The 20790-nt window shown below is 39.0% G+C and overlaps 1 protein-coding gene across 8 annotated transcripts in view; it reads right to left on the reverse strand.

Annotated features, from left to right (window-relative positions):
- ANK3 (ankyrin 3) overlaps positions 1–20790 on the reverse strand; it is a 371936-nt gene that overhangs the window by 98769 nt on the left and 252377 nt on the right. For all 8 annotated transcript variants that reach the window (XM_054832579.1, XM_054832581.1, XM_054832573.1 and 5 more), the window contains 8 exons: positions 18310–18408; positions 13556–13753; positions 11466–11564; positions 8587–8685; positions 7270–7368; positions 4917–5114; positions 4324–4422; positions 3483–3581 (listed from right to left, as the gene is read on the reverse strand). In XM_054832579.1, the coding sequence (XP_054688554.1) occupies positions 3483–3581; positions 4324–4422; positions 4917–5114; positions 7270–7368; positions 8587–8685; positions 11466–11564; positions 13556–13753; positions 18310–18408 (990 nt within the window). The remainder of the gene's footprint in view (positions 1–3482; positions 3582–4323; positions 4423–4916; positions 5115–7269; positions 7369–8586; positions 8686–11465; positions 11565–13555; positions 13754–18309; positions 18409–20790) is intronic.

Raw genomic sequence — 20790 nt, forward strand, 5'->3', positions numbered from 1 at the left:
CTGGTTTTGAAAGTACTGCTATAAATAGGAGGATTCTGAAAAACTTTCAAATTTGGGAAAAAAAAATCTGTTCAAAAGAGCACACCCTAAAGCAATAGGAATTTGAGTTTCATTTTACAGACATTTGCTACTTTTCCTTAAATGTACATAAAACCTTTAACAAACAGAAGAGCAGGATGTGTGTTCATAACTCAGAACAGCTGTTATTGTTTGGTTTTGTTCCTATTTCCCAGTGTGAATGAAAACATTATGTACATGAAATATGGCCTTTCTTGCAGCATTTACCCTAACCTTACTGACAGGCTGTTTCTGTTCAGATCAAGGGAAAATTAAAGCATATAACTTTAAAGTCTTGCATTCTTTATTTTTTATGCCTTCCAGTATATGTATTCAGTGAGTTCACTACTCAGAATAAAAATGTAAGATTTATTTCATGATAAAATTTTATAATTCTAAAAAAGGATAGATTTGGCAAAAAAAAGACAAATAAATATAAAGAATAACTGACTAGCATGCAAATACTGAAACACTAAGGTACAGATTGCGATGCCTGCTTCATCAAGAACTTTCTGTCTTTCAGAAATGTATTAGCCCTCATTTTAAAGCAAATGGCAAATCTGCACACGTGTGCATGCGACTGAGGAAGAAGGTCGGGGGGGATGAGACCCTAGCTGTATAAACCGTTTCATGTGGTATCATAAGTACCAAGCGCATCTCAGAGGACACCGCCAATGAAATCTATCTAAAGGCAGGAAGCATTCACCTGGCTTGGCTCCTCCCTGAGCCCCACGGGGCAGCAGGGCTGGGCTGTACGGGACAGCAGGTCACAACAGATGCAGGGCCATGCAGGTAGGAGCACAGAATAAATACACAGGGGCACACAAGTGATTACAAGATTACAACAGTAATCTGGAAGCAAGAGATGCTCAGCACTAACTCCATGTGGTAAAAGTTCTGCAACCTTCAACATTCAATTCCGTTCAGACCTTAGATATTAAGATATTTCAAAATTACCCTAGGAAACACAGTCCCACAATTAACAACGGCCACGACTAATAGGGCCACTGAATTTTCACTTTGAAGACAAAATGCTTCAGGAAAAATAAACGCAATCCTCTCCCTTAGACTTCCTGCATGACACTCACATGTAACACAGCCATTGCCACACAATCACCTACTAAATCCTAAATACTACCTGCTAAATCCTGCACATATGCTAAACTCTATTTTAAATGGCGCTCGTGTATATTTTGTAAAATAACAAATGCAGTTTTCAAGCCTTTTCCTCCGAAATGAGCGTACATTGCTTTCGGTGGAACGGAAAGCAGCAGGTTGCCAAGAGAAGGCAAAAAGAGCTGAAAAATAAAAGCTGAAATTCAAGTCAGTCTCAGTCTGCATCTTCTCCTCATAAGGGCTGTGCTCTGCCACTACGCACAGATGCAGAAAGGAACGAAGAAGTTTGGAAGGAAGAGTATTGGGTTATTCTGCCAGCCAGGGAAAAGAGGTAAAAAAGGGAAAACGGGTAAAGATGAAGGGATAGAGAAAAACTGAGGCTTTGGGGGTGGGATGGAAGAGGAAGAGAAGCATTGTTAAGTGGATGCCTAATTAAAATTAGGCACAAGCCTAATTTTTGCCTATAAAAAAGAAGAATGGTTCATCAGAATAACTGTTTGTATCACGGCGCTGTACTCTGACACGGCCACTTCCCATGCCCTTTCACCGATGACTCTTCAAGGCAAATGCTGCAGGGCCAGGTTAAGGACCTCTCAAGATGAGTGTTAGACAGGCGTGTCACAGAAAAAGCAACTGCTGCTGAAACTAACTGTGGGGCCAGCAATAAGATATGGCATAACACATTTATTTATTTATTAGCCCACATTTACAAAAGAAATGGGAAATCGTCTGCTGTTACCAACATCATCTTTCAGATGACTGCACAGTGGGTGCCTAAAGCTACAAACATGCTACCGTTAATTTTATTTAGTATTGATGCTCTACTCAGTGTTGCTGTGGCTCACTTGCTGCAGAATATGCTTTCTTTTAGGAAAACTTACAGCTGGCACTTGAAGGCCTGAAGTGGCAGCTGCAAAACTGTTCTGTTACAGATGGGGAAGCTAAGGTGACCTGACACATGAGTTTGTGGAATATTATACCATAGTCTATAGTGCTTCCACCTTGGTTTGGACTTCCCAAGCCCTTGGCAGTGGCTGCTGCAATCCCTGCCCCTATAGGATGCACAGCTTCCACTGGCAGTGTCTTTCAGTGAAAACTGAAAAGAAAAAGTGTCTTCTCATCCTCTTCAGAAGGCCCTTTCTTCCCCACAGTGGCGTTTAAGAGTGCTGTGTTGCAGTAGTAAAAGATCAGAGATCACTGCAGTTCACCTCCTGGGGCACTGCTCTGGCAGATTGCCACTATTGACATTATTGATTTTAGACTGTGCTGTTGCCGCTGGCTATCCAGGTTTATTTAACTTTCCTGTCTTTTGCACTATAAGCTCTGGGACCTACCACGTATGACAGACTCCATCCTCTTCTTCAGCCATGCAGAAGGCCTCTAGTGTTATGGCTGTATTCAGTCATGTGTGAGAGGAAGGCAGTCAAGGAGACCTGTCTGTCTGTCTACGATACTGACTATTCCACTAGCTCTCCCTTTTCCACAATGTTTTTTTGCAGTGATTTTAGGGACATATCTGAGTTGTTTCAGATGAAGAATTTACACTGCACTTTACACTTGCCTCACTTGGACCTACACATGCTTCCACCCTGTTTTACTTATTGCTGCTGTCCAACTATCAATTATTGATCCATACTAAACACTGGGATCTACAAAAGATATACACACTTTAAGCTTCTCTAAATTCTCTCTTCTACTGAGAACTAGAATACATTTAAATATTTATTCTCTCACATCCCCTGAAATCTTACACTACGTGTTGTCTTGTCTACAATGAATTACAGTCAAAGCAGGGCTGTGACTAGTAGTTTTATTTTCTCACCAGCCCATTTACACTGTGGCAGAAGTATTGTGAAGCACATTAATAATTATGTACACTGTACAGAGAAATGTATCACACCTCAGAAGTCATCCTGCGACACAATACAGGAGAACCACCCCAGTTTAGCAAGGCATTAACTCCAAGCGTTGCCCTGCACAGATGTTAAGATGCAATGATATAAAGTTGGCTGGCTTGCAGAAGGTACTGAGGACAAGTGAAAACCAGGCTCAGTATTCACTGAGACTGACCTTTATTGAAACCATAGATTTTAAATGTTTGTACATCTATATTTGCTTTTTAATTGCTATTTTATTCATCTGCAGAATTATTCTAACAGCTTTATGTGATTGGGAGACATTAATAAACAAGGTCACTGAGCCCCCTGTAATTGCAAGCATATACAGTCTAGACAGAACATTGGTAGACGGGGAATACAGTGACACAAAAAGCCTAGGTATTGTTCCCCCAGAGTGACCGGGACTTGTACCTTGGCAGATGCGTGAGGTGAAGCTCCCTGGTCCAACAGTAGAAGTGCCACTTTTTGATTATCGTAGTGTGCAGCTACATGCAGTGGTGTTAAACCGCTCTAAAAACACATGCAGAACAAACAAGTGCTGTTAACAAACCCTCTCCAGGGAAAACTTAAGAGTTTGGAAAATTAGAGTAGATAAGGTGAAAAAACATTTGTTATTCATTCATGTATCCAGAGTCTTTGAAAACTTCAGAACCAAAACATAAAACAAGGATTTGAAAATCCTTACTGAGCTGTGAAAGCCCTTTTCACTTTTCCCAGGGAACGTGAACAGAGAAGCACATATCTCTGCTGCCCCCAGGACAGAGCAGGTAAGGAATTTTGACCCTGAGGTCACACCCTCAGCAATGTTTTTCTTTTACTGCAGTGGATAAGTAAACTGTTCCTTGGATCTGTAAAAATCCAAGCTGGGCTGGTTTAAAAAGCTCGAGGTCCTACTGAGCTTTGCCCCCTTGTCCTGAGACCTGGGGGAGCAGAGCCAGCTGCCTGAATACTCTGATAAGGACTGTAAATAGTCTGGGCAGGAAGGCAAGGAAATGGCTTTTCTCCACTCCTCTGGATGCATATAGAGAGGACATAATTATTTTGTCAATTAATGACAATAAAAGTCACTTTTGTCAAGAGTTTGCTGCTCTTGACAGCCTCAGCAGGGACTGGAATATTACATGAAACCCATTCCAGTTAAACCCAGGTCGTGGATACTAGTGTAATGGCAAGTAGGTAGAAGGATATTGTTAGAATATTATGTGCATTTAGATATTTCCTGTGCAAGTGGCAGTGGCTTCTTCTGTCCCACCTTTCCAGAAGCATCAGGAGATGCATTCTTCTGAAGCAGGAGGTTGGCTACTTCAATTTTCCCGTATTTTGCAGCCACATGTAGAGGAGTAAATCCTTTCTGTAAGAGAAAGCAGTTATATAGCAGCCTTGTGCGCTCTTTTTAGGTTTGTCTCTGATCTACAAGTATACTGCTGTTTCCATCCATCCATCCCTCCCCTTACATAGTCCTGAATACAAGCTGCAAGTCTGCAGCTTCCCAACTGCCCTGGCAGGTCTGGGGGCCTTCCCTTGTGAGGTAAAGCCCTATCTACACTAAAACAACTGTAAAAAGGGAAGACTCAGTTCCTTTCTTCACACCACCAAAGACCCAGGGAGAAGGCTGGGTAACAGCTTATCAACTCCCGTCAGGAATTTCTGCCCTGCATTCCTTTCATTCCAAGAAAACGCATGTCTGGTCACTGGGATATGTTATACGTCAGGCTCTGAGGTAAAAGTATGAAGCTTTGTACCCTTTTTACAAAATGGAGCTCATTCTTACATTATTTGTATGCGTATGTGACTCTTGCAGCATTTAATTCACAAGTAGCACTATCACTTTTGCAACTCCCTTACCTTGGTAATGATAGATAAAGATGCACCATGATCCAAAAGCACAGAAGCTACATCTTCATGTCCTTCTCGAGCAGAAAGATGCAGGGGCGTATAGCCAGACGTCGTAGCTGCATTTGGAGATGCTCCTTGCTGTAGCAGCTGCTGTACTATATCTGCTTTTCCCAGTCGAGCAGAAATGTGCAGCGGCGTTTGGTCATCCTAAACATAAAGGAAACAATACAGTCCTACATAAGAAAAATAAGGCTCATATTTTGACAGAAAATATTTGCTCATATTCTATTGCTTTTCAAAATTGCAGACAAGCAATTCCACTGAGGTCTTATCTAGTGAATATTGCACACTGGTTTTCTCTTTAACATATCATAAAGATATATTGTGCTTTACTGATGCATCACTAAATATTCCAGAGAGAGACATAATCCATAACAGTGAATAAAATGATCAATTTTCTTCATATGGATTTGCCTTACTTCCCTTTACCACTAAGGTGCATTGAGTTTCCTGTTGAATTTGAGACCTTTCTTAAAACGCAGAGAATGCATAGCTCCATTCCTCACATCTTGATCTTTTATGATTCCCAGCAACATTTCACAACTCAGTTGTTTGGGATGACCTGAGGTACTTTGCATATTATTGCCTAGTAACTTGCATTTAGTATCATATTTTGTGCTTTTTGACTGGTAAACAATTTGTTTGGTATTTTGCAGATAACCTTACAGTGGATGTAACCGAAGATAAAGCATGGTGCTGAAATTCACTGTAATTTTCTCACTGCTCATTCAGAACACAATAATCCTAATAGTTTTAAGTGTAGGGGTTGCCCTGTCATGAGTCTCTTTTATTTATTTTCCTTCAGGGAAAATATTGTGGTTGGTTGTGACCTTGTTCTGAGTGTCTAATAGATAATTTTTTCCTTGATCGTTATTTGGTTTTGTATTTTTGTCCTCCCCATTCTCAGTTGTACGATCTTTGGATTAAGCATGCTATTGCAACAGCATGGTCAACAAAGCCCATGACCTTATTTTTCCTTGTCCCTCATAAATCTATTCAAATATCTTTTTCTCCCCATTTTTCCCTGCTGAGTTTCTTACCTTTTGAGCACTGCTACCCCATGTCCTGCAGCAGAGTAGTTCTGGGGTGTTCTCTGCTAGGGACACTTCTGCCCACGCCCATCCTACACTGATTTTACCCCTTTGGGATTTAGGATGAGAGCGTGTCAGGATGTGAATGTTGCTTCTCTACAGGGAAATTCTCCTCTGACTGGTGGAGAGCTTTTATGGTTCTTAAATGTTTCCAGTTTGCTTCCCACAAATTTCTCACGGCTGATGTTAACACTGGTGTATAATCTATTACTTGCATTTAGTTATTGTTTGTGATAACAAATTGATCACAGGCAATGGCAGTTTGCAAAATTAATTCATTGTGTGAAATTATTTAGAAAAATATTTGCATGACTGGGCCTCTGAGCATGAGCTGTTCACTTTTAAGGCTGTCTTTGGAGATTTACAGACCACATGATTCATTTCTATTGTCAGACTGCTTGCAGATATGAAATGTATCTGCTATAAATATTTAGTCAGAGTTCCTTATAAGTAGATATTCTTACTAGTAACTTTATTTGTGAGCCAATTCCCAGATGATAATTTCACAGTGAAAAATAGATTTCTTTGAAATTGTATTCATTTAATCACTATTTGGAAAAAAAACTTTTCCTGGTGTTAACTACTAAGACTGCTATTTATTGCACCCATTTATCTCCTTCCCCTGTCCGTACCCTGGAACTCCTTTATTTCCATAATTTCGTATGTTTCTTCAATGGCTCTTGACCATTTCTTTTTCCTTCCCCCTTATCTTCCTTAACTGCAATTCTTTCTATAGGGTCTGCTCCTTTCCAGCCCTATGCTACATCCCCTTACTGTGCTGCCTTACTTTAGGAGATGTTCTTTAGAAGTATAACTATTTTTGAATGCATATAGGCTGATGCTTTAGCAGGATGACAGGATACACCAGCAGCATAGGGTTTACAGTTCTGCAGAAATAAAAGCAGATTTGAGGCATTCCTCCCCCTCCTTGATTCCCACTCCAAAACAAAAGTCTTCAAACAAAGACTAGTTTATATTAAAAGCTGACGAAGAAACAGGCATGGTATCAACTTGACATCTCCTGCCTTCTCTCTTACATACAGATCACTCGTGACTACAGTAAGAGAGTATGTAACAAAATATCAGTTGTCATTACACCAAGGCCCTTGGCTTCATCCCCCTTTCTCTTCCCAAAAGACACATGCAAGATGAATGTGATTACTTGCTTTGTTAAATAATCTAGGGTTATTATACCTGAACCGTCACCTTACCTTAGCTTTAGCTTCCACCTGAGCTCCATTTTGTACCAGGTACCGAACGACCTCTGTTTGGCCAGCTCTGGCAGCCATGTGCAGCGCTGTTTCTCCTCTCTAGCACACAGCAGCAAAACCAAAATATTGTTAAAAACACACTTCAGGAAAAACAAACCCCAACTTGTTTCATAAATACAAAAATACTGGTGACCCAGTTCAGAATAATCTCCACTAGAATATTTTGCAGTAGTTGTCTGCAAGCAAGATGGAAGATTAAGTCAATATTTGACCTCTTAGCTGTATGCTACAAAGCAATTTATTTCAGGGTCAGTTTCCCAACACAATAGTGCCTTTGTCACTAGTCTTATGCTGAAAAGAGATAATGCAATTTTTGTATTTACTAACATTTTACTAATTGTTAAAAATTACATCCATTTAAATAGGGCTTAATTTAATTAAAAAATTATTTAAAATTTTGTATATTCAGATACAAATATTTTTGGCTTTCCTCCTGCTATGCCCTATTGCCCCACTGTCATTTGTTATCTGACAAGCACTGAGATGAGTGAACAAGAGGAAGAATAATCATTACTGAGTACATTAATCTAAGGCTTCATGGACTTAATGAAATACAAATCCAAGGAAACCAGAATAAATTCAGAGGGGGAAACTGTTTTCTACACTCTTGGACATCAACACGTCTTTAGGTACAAACACCTACTAATTTACAAATGGTATTGCATTTTTATAAAATCTAACAGAATTAGCAGATCAAGACTTTAATAAAAGATTGTCTTCTAAGTGCACCTGTGTATGGAAGGTGAAAGGGAGATTTTGAGGCCCAACTGTTAAAAAGAATCAACAAGCTTGTACTTTCCTCCCATTTCCCAACTTTCAAAAACCCATCTAACGATGTCTTTGGTTTTTACACATGCCCTGGGAGCCTTGAGGCACGCAGTGCACATCCAGTAGAAAAGCGCACTTGTACGGCTGTATGGACACAGGCAATATGTCCCGACAATCTGCTGCAATCTGTTGATAACAGCAGAACTTCCCTTAAATGGTAGGCCCCTGGGGTCTGGGGAAACAGTGCTCAACAGTCAAGTACACATCTCAAAAATTATATATGAGAAGCTACAGTATGTCCTCATTCTTTACTTCAGAAAATAAAGAGAACAGAGTCTGCTAAAGGTCAGCCTCTTTTGAGGTTTCCTCACCCTGTCAAGCATCTCCCAAGTAGCAAAGACCAGAATTAGGCGCTTCACAGCAGTGCTTCTCCCAGATATTATAGCGTGTGCACAGTTCTGCCATGCTGAAAAGGAACCTGTTACTCACCACATTGGTAGTGTTGGGTGATGCTCCATGATGCATTAGCTGCGATACAATATTTACATGTCCCATGAAGGCAGCAACATGGATTGGAGTTAGGCCCGACTGAAATCAAACCAAAATCAAACTTAAATACCAACTTACACACTCTTTTACAAGAATGCCATAGAGAAAAAAGAAGTTATTCTGAAGTAAGTTAACCCAAGCGCTTGCTCTTCTGAGAGGAGCTTATCTTCTCAAAAATATATACACATGCTTAAGCTAAAGGGCACATGGAATTGGAAACAGCTACGAGTATGATTCATGAGCAAACATAAAAACATTCTAGGAATTCAGTAATTCTTCATCAACTAAAATCAACTATAGATAAGCAAGATTTCTTCCTTAAGTTTTTAGCTAAATATCTTTTTTGGGCCAGAAAAAAAATAATAAGTAGAAGTATTCCCAGTACAAAGATAAGACTTTCTGGAACATTTAGCTAATACAAAAAAGAGGCAGTGTCCATTGTCCCCACTGAATCCAGTTGCTTTTGGGTGAACAAAAAGGCCTATTGAACTCAGTGGTGAGGTCCATCCCCACTGTTTCTCTAGGAAAGGGAATTCAAAACTGTGGCATCCAGCCAGAGAGGCACAGACACAGGTGACACAGGCTAAAGAGAATTCCCCCTTCCCTCAGGACCTCATAGCACCATCATCATCACAACTCTGCACCACTGCCCTTTTACAAGATATAAAAGACCAACTGGAGAGAAATAGAGGGAGGGAGAAGGGGAGTGGAAAAAAGGGAGCAGTCATTTAGCAGGGCATGACCTCAAGGATTTTGCTTTAGAAATCCAATCAATAGCCAACATTTCTCCAAGTAGCATTACCCTAAAGCCTCTTCACAGATGCTTCTGCACAGCTGTAGCAACAGTCAGCCAGAGGTTGCAGAAGGGAGTTTTGCTACCAGGAGAAGGAGAAAGCTCAGTGGATCTCTGGAAATCCCCTAATTTAGGCAGCTTCCCCACAGACATACACAAGTCCCAGGAGGGTAGAGGTGAGGAAAACATGCTTTTGTTCCTTTCTCATGCAGAACAGCACACGTGAGCAGGAAGTCAGAATAGCTGGTTGAGTACGTAATTTCTTTTCCCTATTTCACATAATTTAGTAAATGCTTTTAAAATAATAGACTGCAGAAAATACAATGCATGTGCGTCCACGTATATATTTGACCATAAACACTAACTCATACCGCAGAGATTCAAGCCTGCAGCTGAAAAAAAAAAAAAAAAAGGTGCAGTATCTACAAGTGGAAGTATGGAATCTACCTGGAAAGCAGAGCTTAACATAGAAAAGGCAATAAGCATTACCTTTAATAAACAATTTATATGCAACAATGACTATTTGTGACATTTGGTACTGTTTCCTCTTGTTGTATGTGCATTGTTTATTCAGATCTCACAACCAACACTTGTTTGCTCTCAGATTTCTTTGGGCAAGAGTACTGTGAAGCTTACTAGCCAATTTGTTTTGATGGCCCGATAGAATCTTTTTTTCTTACTAGATAAATAATGGCTCACGTATGGATGCTAAGTCCCAGCTCCTAATTTTGCCTTGAAAGGTTGTTACCATACAGCCAGCCAGTGAAAGAGGCAGGCAGGAAGGTGGAGCCCTGCAATAAAGTACCATGATGAATCTCAATAAATGCAGTCAAACGTGGTTTGAGATCATGGTGAGGCAACCACAGGAAATAAAGGAAGAGCTCCTGCTTTTGGAAAGTTTTTGCTTGAAAAAGCAATTCAGAGGATAGAGATCAGACTGTTAACCTGGTTTACGCACCCAAAACGGTGTACTTAAGTATTGGTGTCGCCTTCATTCTTTTAATTCTTTGTATTTAAAAGGGGTAAAATTGAATAGATAGATTCTCTACTTCCACAGTGACTGATTAATACAGAGGACAGACATAGCATCTCTTCTGTTAAGGTTCTGTTTGCACATCTCATTTGCTAACATGAGTTCAAACTAGGCTCTGCAAGCTGCATCTACAAGCCCTATGGTTTTTAAAAACCAGTCTGGAGATATGTGAGCTGTAGCAACTGCAGGCTCAGTTCCCTCTCAAGAAAGCCAGGAAGGGAGCTGTATGATTTACTACTGAATAATTAGAACAAAACCCTGTGCATCAAATGAAACCCTGTTGTGGGGAGATGAACTGGTCCCACTTGTATCTTGTTTAATCAATGGAATTGTTTATCATTTTCTAACCTGACTTCTTTGTCAGTGGTCACACAATCACATGTGTGACCTTTCCTCCTAACTTAATGTACTGAGTATACGGACACAAACCAAATTTTCCATAGGTACTTAATTAATCTCTAAATTGTGCTGATGACTGGGTGTAGACCATCTCATGCTGATTGAAGTAATTGCATATTGATTTCTGTCTAACTGATTTGTGATGACCTGTGATGGTGGGTGAATATAATTTCTGTGTGGAAAGCCAAAACAAAGTCTGTGAATTAAACCAACCTTTCAAAATAGGACTTGAGTGAAGCCCAGTCTTCACCTTGATCTCCTTAACAGGGTGGATTTAATCTTCTGTGCATTAGATTACAGGCAAAAATTGGCAGAAATCATAGATTTTTTTTTTTAAAATTGTTTAAAAAATTGTTTCAAAATTTGTTATGTTTCGCTTGTTATCCCCACTGTAGTTCCAAAGTATACTAATTGTGTGGGTGTTGTGATCCATCAGGGCCACTTTATTATTCAGTTTTATTATTTGGTAATATCTAGTTGAAAATAATTGTTGACTTGAATGGTAGTACATGCTCTTTCCGAAATATAAAAAAATTGATATAGTTATGATGAATTTTGTAGGAAAAAGACAAATGTGAAAAGACCACTTTTTACCTCAGTCACAGCTTGGATTGATGCACCATGCTTCAGAAGAAGTTCCATTACTTTTATTCTGTTCTTCTTGCAGGCAATGTGAAGAGGTGTGAAACCATTCTGTAAATGAGAAAGAATATACTTTTTGATACTGTGTATGTCATTAAAAATTAGAATTGAGCATGGAATTCAGATAAAACATTCCTCTATTTTAAGAAAACACCTCCCAGATTTGTTTTGGCTTCACTACATTGTTCATGTAAAAGAGAGAAAAAAAACTTATAAAAAGCCTTATGTCATATAGCCAGTTTTAATTATGAAATATCTTGCCCACTCCCATAAAGAAATTATTTTTTAAAATTCTCAGTTCACATAAAACTATCAAAAGTTTTATTTTTGCTTAAGGATATTCACTGTGAACTGGGTGATGTTTTCTGTTGGAGGTTTTTTGGGGGTTAGGGGGGTTTTTTTGTTTGGTTTTCTTTTGACTTTTCAGAACTGCTTATAAAAAAAGCACTTTACAAGCTCTGGCATTTGGATCCTCTTCTAAACTAATCTTACTACTTTGTTAATTCATTATCTGCCAGTTTACTGTCATTACAATTATTTTGCCCCATCGTTTAAAAAAAAAAATTGCATGTGCAGCAGAATCAACATTTAAAACTACCATCTTTTTTGGCATGAGATGATGCAACAGAAAACAAGTAAAACAGGATAATAAGCTGTCCGGAGCATCCATGACTGGTACAATAACATCAGAGCACTGAATGCTGATGCCGCTCTGTATATTCATCAAAAAAGCCTTTGCGGAACAATTCTGAAAACAGCTGACAGAACCGGTCCCTCAGATCTGATCAAAATTATCTTTTTTACCTGCCATATAGTAAAGAATATCATATGCTTTTGTAACGTGAGGTCAGTGCAATTGTCTGTTCCAGTTACATGTGAGCAGCTCTCAACTTTCTCCTCAGAGGACAATGTCCAGGGTAAGCTCAGATGTTTCAGGGAAGAGTGAGCTTGAGCTCCAGACACTGCATTCAGGCTCCTTCTGCTTAATCATCCTGAGTGGGGATCAGGACAGAATAAAAGGAAACGCTAAAAGATTTAGGGGAAAAGGAAATTTGTGGCTAGGTTACCAAACCAATGAGAGGCCACTGCCAGCAACTCTGACAAGCTAAACCTGACAATGATGAGGCAAAAATAAATATTACAAGCCTACAAGCCTCCCCACTTGCTGGTTATTGTGAGCAAACCCCATATATCATAAAACCTTGACCTGACAACAGGTTGATCTGACCCAAAAAAACAGAGGAGCTGAGAGAAGGAAATCTATGGAGCCTGTGCTGTTTTCAAGAGACTCAATCCCACCTGGCTTGTGAGGGTTCCAGGAGCTCACATAATATTTCAGGAATTGAACGAGTTAGTAGCATCAGGCTGTGAAACCAACAGTCAACTCAATGTCAGAACGTAAATTTGTTTGGAACAGTTATTGAAGACCAAATCAAAATGACATTTTAAAAACAATGGATTGCAAGTATAATTTTGAACAAAATGCATTAATGCATTCAGTTAGTATGCAGTTTAATTACACTAACAGATTTTGTTGAAGTTGTTTTTAAAGTAGAAAGGCATATGACTCCATTGACATAATTATAAAACACTACAGATATTCATTCAATAACTCATTCCTACTTTTTATTGTTTCACATCTTTGAGAGCTAATAAAAATTCTCTCAGTTTTAAGCAACACTGATTATTTTCTCTTTACAAACACTGACAAAGTAAGAATTCTCTCCATACCAAAAACTACAGCAGTTACGTCTGCAGCTGCTTCCTGTATTCAGAATCATAACAAGCTACTAGGAGGCAAAAGTGCTCTAGTTACACTAGAAATTCAGAAATCACTGTTGACCATCCATAAGCAAAGGTCTACTCTGATTGCATGATACGTTATTAACACTTTATTAACCTCGAGCATCCTCTCTTGCGCTGCAGCAATACAACATACCCTCACTGTCAACCATCAACAGGCAGAAAATAACTCTCAAATAAGTCTCACTGCAACTTTGGAAGAATGTTTAGCTGTGAATAGTAACCCACTGTGTACTCACCAGTGCTTTGGCATTAGGATTAGCTTTCTTGTCCAAGAGAACCTTGGCAACTTTGTAGTGGCCACAGTGGGCGGCAACATGCAGTGCAGTCAGATAGTCATTAGTGACGTCATCTACAGGCACGTTGTGCTGAATCAGAAGCTGAACGCAGTTTAGATGATCTCCTTGTGTTGCCATGTGCAATGGAGACAAACCATTCTGTGAACAAAAAGACCCAACACTGATGGGTTATAGGATGCTCAGTGAAATGAAACTCCTCCGCGTTGTTCTTAGAGCATTTGTTGTATGTAGAATTTTACAAGCCTGAAGAGTACCCAAGTTAAAGTTAACAAGTTCAGTGTAACAACAAGGGTTCTTACTCCAGCAAAAGCCATGTGGAATTTGCAACTTGTTTGGTTAGAGTTTGTAGGCAGCCCTACCTTAAAAAAACAGTCACACCATACCAGCAATGCTCTAAACATAGCTTATTTCAGCCAGTGTAGCTCAGATAAGTTGCTCAAGTTAAATGAGTTATGTGAAGAACAGCACTTCGTGACTTCTAATACTTGTTATTTCTAAAAGCTGCATTAAACTTACCATTCTAACGTAGCCTACATACTCCAGGCATGACAAAGCAGGTCAAAGAATCACTCAGTAATCACTACAACCTTCCCTCATCCCTCCACTAGTGTTTTCCTGAATTTGGGTTGTACCCATGCCTTACACCGCATTACCCACCTGTGGAGACCATTCTTCCCGGCCAACATGGGTACAACAGCAAAAGTTTCAAGTGTAAGCAGGCTAAAAAATCTGAACGAGATCACCATGATGTGACCTACCAGTGTCAGTGGTAAAGCTCTGTTTCATCAGGGAAACACCTAAGAGATTCACATTTAGGAACAAACCCTTTATCAAGAGTTGTTTCTTGTACTGCTTACAATAGTTAATCAACAAGCTGCCCACATATAGTACCTTTCCAGACTAAAAAAACAAGAGAAATAATTCTCAGAACTTTAAAGGACGGACCCTATTTCATGACAAAAGATTAAAAAATATGCCAGAATTAAAGAGGTCTTGTTAGCAGCGGTACCTGAGCTCCTTAGATAAACCTCAGCACACCTTCTTCCGTTTATATTCTTTTTTTTTTTTTTTTAATTTATATTACTTAGTCCTTCCAATGCTAAAATTAGATTCAAGTGCAGGAGCTATTCTGGGAACACATAATAGTATATAATCTAGAAAAGACTGACAGTACGCAATGTTTGCCATCATGAAGAAACTGAAACTCTTGCTCACAGATGTAGTGCCCTCATGTGACTGCAGTTAGCAAAGGCAAAGTAGCAACATAAAAGTAGCTGAGATCTGAGGCGCTCAAACAGATTTCTTTCTTCTCCCTTCCCATGGCCATACCATAACAGTAATGACAAGCATTCAAAATAAAGGTGGAAATACACAGTGAAATAATTTTTAAAAGTGACATGGAAGAAGGATGGTGAAAGCAAAAAGGATAATACTGTCAGAATTTGAAAGCAGTTTATATTCAGGGCTGAGAAGCAGACATTCTCAGACACAGTTACATCTTTCAAGTATGACTATCTCATGGGCGTCTCACTTGTGATTTATGTTGGCTTGGATAAGCCTCTCTCCCGTTCCCAAAGGCTACTACACCAATTATCTGCATGGAAGGTCGATACCAGCAATGCATTTTAAATGTTTTCACTGCCTTCTAGTATAGTTAAACAGCAGAATAAAAAAAAAAAAAAAAAAAGATTAATTTCCCTCAGTCACCAAGCCTTCCTGATAACAGTTTATAACTGATGATGCTTTTTAGGTGATAGTAAAAAATCATGAAACTTCATACACTGTTCTGTTCCATTTTTATAAGAAAGATCCTTCAGGTGAAGAGAGTCATTCTTAACAATAACAGGCAATAAACTACACTTATTCTTATTAATGGAGTAAGAAATTGAGAAGATATGGGACTCCCTCATAGGAGAGACTTGTACAAAAGAGGCTGACTGATGGAAAAGAAGGGAAGCAGCAGAGTAGCCACACACCAATTTGGGAAAATCAGCAAGACATTTACAAAAAACTGTCATGGATGAGGAAAGTGCAGCAACTAGCCAGGCTTTACACAAAAGAGCAAGAGGCAAGACTGGATGCTAAAGAAGTTGATGAAGACAAAACATTATTGGAATATTGTCTTTTCTCATGCCCTAAAACAGGCTAGCTCTTAATTCTGTTGCAGTAGAAGATACTCTGCAATCTTACACAAGTCAGTTAACAGTTCAATGCCTTTGTCTTCCCACTTTTAACACAAAAATATTACGTATCACAATGTTCTTCTGTCCATGTTGTGAGAGACAATCCACCAATAAGTGAATTGGTGGAGCCACTAAATAAACACTGTTGTATTACTGTTTTTATGAAGATTATCAAGAAAATATTAAAAGGTGAAGAAGTTCAAGATTAATCAAAGATGTTGACAGTCACATAATACCTTTTTAAAAACCCGCAAAACACACAACAAAAAACAAAACCAGAAGAGGGCAATAGAGATGAAAGAGAATATCAAATGCCTGACTGAGCAAACATAAAATTATCAGTGAAACATAACTTATTTTGCATCTGTGTCAAAGGACTTTAATCAGGGAAAGTATCATTAACCCCAAGAAAAAAAACAAAACCAACAACAACAAAAGAAAAAAGGAAAAGATCCAAACAAGCCTGGAAAAACAGTAATTAAAAAAGATGGACATTGATACACAGAGATGTCATTTCTCACACAGAAAATCATTGGCATACTCAGGACTAGAATTCAGTTTTCCTCTTGCTTGTAGAAAACCCTAGATAATCCATTAGGTCATTGTCTCCCCTGAAAATAAATCTAAGGTTATTCCAGTGTGAAAAAGGGTCAGCACTACACTAAACAATTTCTAGCAGGAAATAGCTATCAAACTTCAGTCCGGTTATTCTTCCGAAAGGGTTTTATATAACATGAGAAAACTTTGTGAAGTTCAAATTCTTTCAAAGATGTGCCCTATTTCCAATAATATATGACTTAATTTGAAGAGAATGGAGCCACTTATTTTTGCAGAGGACAGTACTGTAGTGCCTAATGGATGAATTCGTTTCTGTCATTCAGAGGTTCCGCTACTTCTTAGCTTACCTTCTGAAAACAGTAGAATTAACACATCAAAGGGATACTCAGGAAGCTCCACACTTTCTTCTGTTCACTTTTTAACACAACACATAGATTTCCCTCTTTCATAGAGGAGGCTCCCATTTTGAAGGTGTTTATATAAGCCTCTGCAGGTCAACGTTCAAAGCGTGTCTTTCAGCCTCGGGCTATTTCAAAACCACTAACCCATGTTCTCATTTGCCTGATTTTGGCTAGTGAACTCTGGGCCAGGCTGTGTGAATGCCTTCAGGAAGAACAACAAATTCAAAACCCACAGGCCTTGAACAGCAGGTTAAGTTTAGGGATAACATCTGACAGTATGAAATCCGTGCAACAAAGATGTAGGAGAGGTTCTCATTTATGATGGTAGAAACCAAAGCAATGGGGTTTATGGGTTTTTTTAAAGTAATTAATTGAGCTACCAGAGAGCGTGGAAGAGCCTTATTCCCTGGAGTATGAGCTCTAGACTCTGAGAGCAGCCACGGTGTGGAGACGCACCCCAAGGAGCTCCTAGACAGCCCCTTGCTATCTCCCCCTGCTCGTGAAGTTTGCAAGTCAGCGCTGTGGGAGTCCATGGAAACTCCACAAGCAGAGGATGGGTGGATCCCGTCTGTCAGATTACCCATGACAGCACTTGCCAGTGACTCACTAAGTAGAGGAAAGCTGGTGCCAACATCCCCAAACAAATGCTAAATATATTCCAGTAAGGGGGAAAAAAAAAAACAAAGAAGGAGGAGAAAAGCAAAATATAGAAGGGCACTGAGACAGAATAGGACAGGATGACAGAAGAGAGAAAAATAATAGAAGGAAACAAGAAATTTTGTTGGAAATACATTGCTTACAGACTGAGAGAAAAAATGTAGTGGAAAGTTATCTTGGGGAAGAACCTCAACAAACTGCACAACCCAAATGTCAACCCTGAATGGGAAAGTCATGGATTGTAGTGGTGCTACAAAGCAGGCTGCTGCACTGAGATTTAAAATTGGCAATAACAGCACAGCAGAGACCACCACCAGGAGAGTTCTGGCAAGTATGTGCTTTAATGCAGACCCTTGGGTCTAAAGCAATCTACACATCCTGGTGCAGGTGATTTGAAATTCCCATGAAGAATTTTGCATGATAAACTATAGAGAGATAGAAAGTGGAGAAACTGGTAATCAGGCTAAGTCCTAAGGAAATATGAGCTGTCTCTGCAAAGAGACATTGCTCTATTTTTATCTCTTATCTCTAACTCTAGCCTTAGGGTAATTTGGTGCAAGCTGAAGATATATTGTAATCACCATGTATTTATTCCAGGATAGATATAGAGATTTTTCAACTACTGAAATTCTGAGAGATAGCGTTACCGTGCATGCCTTTTTGGTTGGCACAAAATCTTTTCTTGTGTACCTCGATTTAACACATTTTACATATGCAGACGTGCGCTACATACGGCATTCACTTTGGAGATCTCCCACACAGTTACTTTAAATAGCTATGAAATAGGAAAGTTATTGTCAAACCCTTAAATATATGAGACATGCAGAATTACATTAAAAAAAAAAAAAAAGAGAAAAGTACAAGGATTATCCCAGCAGAAAACAGTACCAGTTACCTTGGTTTTGGAAAGAATAGGGGCACCACGATCCAGCAGCATTTCTACAACCTGTTCATGGCCACTTCTTGCTCCACAGTGGAGGGGAGTCAACCCATCCTGTGGGACACGAGCATTATAATTGATTAGTTTCAGACACAGTAAAATCTTGTGCACTTTTATAAAGACCTGTGGTGTCCTAAGAAACAAATTGATTCCTGCAGGATGCTGCTCTTACACAACCAAACAGCTGAACCTGTTTATTCAAATGAACAGAGTACATTTTGGCTCTGATTTTCATGTAAATAGTCATATCAAATTGGTGCTCATGCAGTAGGCTACTTCTCACTCCTCACCATACATGCAGTAAAGTGGTAAATGTACATACAAGAAAAAGATGAGATTGCACTTCAGGTGCTTTTTGCCTGCATGCCTTTGAGAAAACCAGGTCTTTCATTTATCAGTATGCATCAAAGTCAATGGATAGTCCTTTTGTCTGAGAGAAAAAAAATAAAAAGCTTTCCTATTGAGACTTTTTTAATTACACTGATTTTGATAGGTGTATAGCAGATGAGAAAACCATCTTAATCCCAGGTGATAAAAGTATGTTGGATTGACTTCTGTCTCTTGTTGTGTAGACCATACTTGTGTGACTTCCAGCTGAATGACTCCTCTAGAGTCAAGGCATAGTCTCCATATCTCTTTTAGAATAGTTTGCTTAGTAATAGTTATCATCATATTAGAAATACATTCCTTAAATAAGAGGAAGACTCTTTTTAACATTAGCAGAGTTATTCCAAATGGATTTTATTATTCTTTGACCTGCATCCTGTTTACAATGCTCAAGTAACCTGCTGTACACAAGCGCTATGATGAAAGATAGCACATATGCCTTGAGTAACTGTGGGTAAAGTCACATGGAGTTTTTCAACGCCATATGACATAGTGCTTGTTACAAATAGTAATGTCGTAATTTCAAGAAAAATAAGGAAGAAAAATTAATATTTTCAGAACTAGTAAGAGCAAACATTTGATTTGTTACAAGCAAAACAAATACGCAGGAGATACCATCACACAGAAATAATACTGTATTTTCACTAAATACATCAAAAGAAGAACCTTTGTAAGAAAGGTTGAAACTGATAAAGAAGAAATATAAATACTTATTAGTTTTCCAAATACAAGTCATAAAGGAAGGGACCTTTTTCCACTATCTTCTGGCACTCTTAAAAACACATATGTTGTATTGTCTAAAATATGTCGCATCATTTTTATAAAAAGGATTATCTAAAACTCCTTCTCACGCATTCTATGCTCACTAATTCATGCACATGCATTCCCTCTCTGTCTGTCTCTGTATGGTAGGAAGCACTATTAAGATACCTCCTTAGACATATTTTCCATGTTTAATTACAATATTCTCTCTTGATAATTCCTAAACCATTACACTCTACTCGCTTAAGGCCTGCAAAGTGTAGAGGGCAGCTGGGGAGAGGGAGGTAGTGATTCAGAGTGCCTTATGATCTCCTGCTTCAACTTTCTTGCCCTCTCCTAATAAGCCTATGAAAGTACCAGACAGAAATTGTTGTCTGCTAGCTTCATTTAAAACTTGTATGGTTCTCATTGTGCGTGTTCTTCTACTTAAAGTAAGGCATATGGTTTTGATGTAGATTAAGAAAAGATTTTGGATCAGACTTAAGTTGATCAGGACTCAGAGTCATTTGTTCATGCAAGATGAACACAGTTTGGCTCACTATGTTCTTACTGGCATCTCTGGAGCTGATGCTACTGTAATTTCTGCTTCTTTCTGTTATTTCAGATCATGAAGTACAGTGAAGGGCATCTTGTTAAAATGATACTACACAAAATAAAGATGTATTGCTCAAGACATGTAAGCAAAGACAAAGAGAAAAGATACCAAAACCCATGAATGGTATGTTTATCAGCTGAGTTGCAAATGTTTTGCTGTAGCTTCACAAGTGATTAAAAAAGGTAATGCGTATTTCCCATACCAGTAGTTTCCACAGGCAAGGGCATATCAAGTACTGAGCAGAATGCAAACAACAAAAATAAAAACATCCCACCAAAAAATAAATACATATATTGGAAAGAAAATAAAGTCCAGCAAGGCTAGGTAATTAGAGACTTATAGACATCACGTACATTAGATTGTTCTTTCTTTTTACTTCCTATAATTATCACATTCTCCAGGCACATCAAAAATGATACTCAAGGAGATCAGGCACAAAACTGTAAGTTAGGGAACATTTTCCAGATTTTATGCGTGTGTCGTGTCCCCCCCCAACTCATTTCACCAACGTACCATGGGTAGTACATACCACGCTCACAAAGAATGAGACATATTTGATCACCTTCATGCACCAGACCTTTAAAAACTACTTCAGTGCTCCTCAGAGCACAGTGCCCCAAACCTCTCATAGTGCCTGCTGCACCCCCCTCCCCAGCTTGTTCCTACTACAGCTGACAAGGTTCCTGTGGCTG

This window comes from Grus americana, chromosome 7, assembly GCF_028858705.1.
Source record: "Grus americana isolate bGruAme1 chromosome 7, bGruAme1.mat, whole genome shotgun sequence".
Classification (NCBI taxonomy): domain Eukaryota; kingdom Metazoa; phylum Chordata; class Aves; order Gruiformes; family Gruidae; genus Grus; species Grus americana.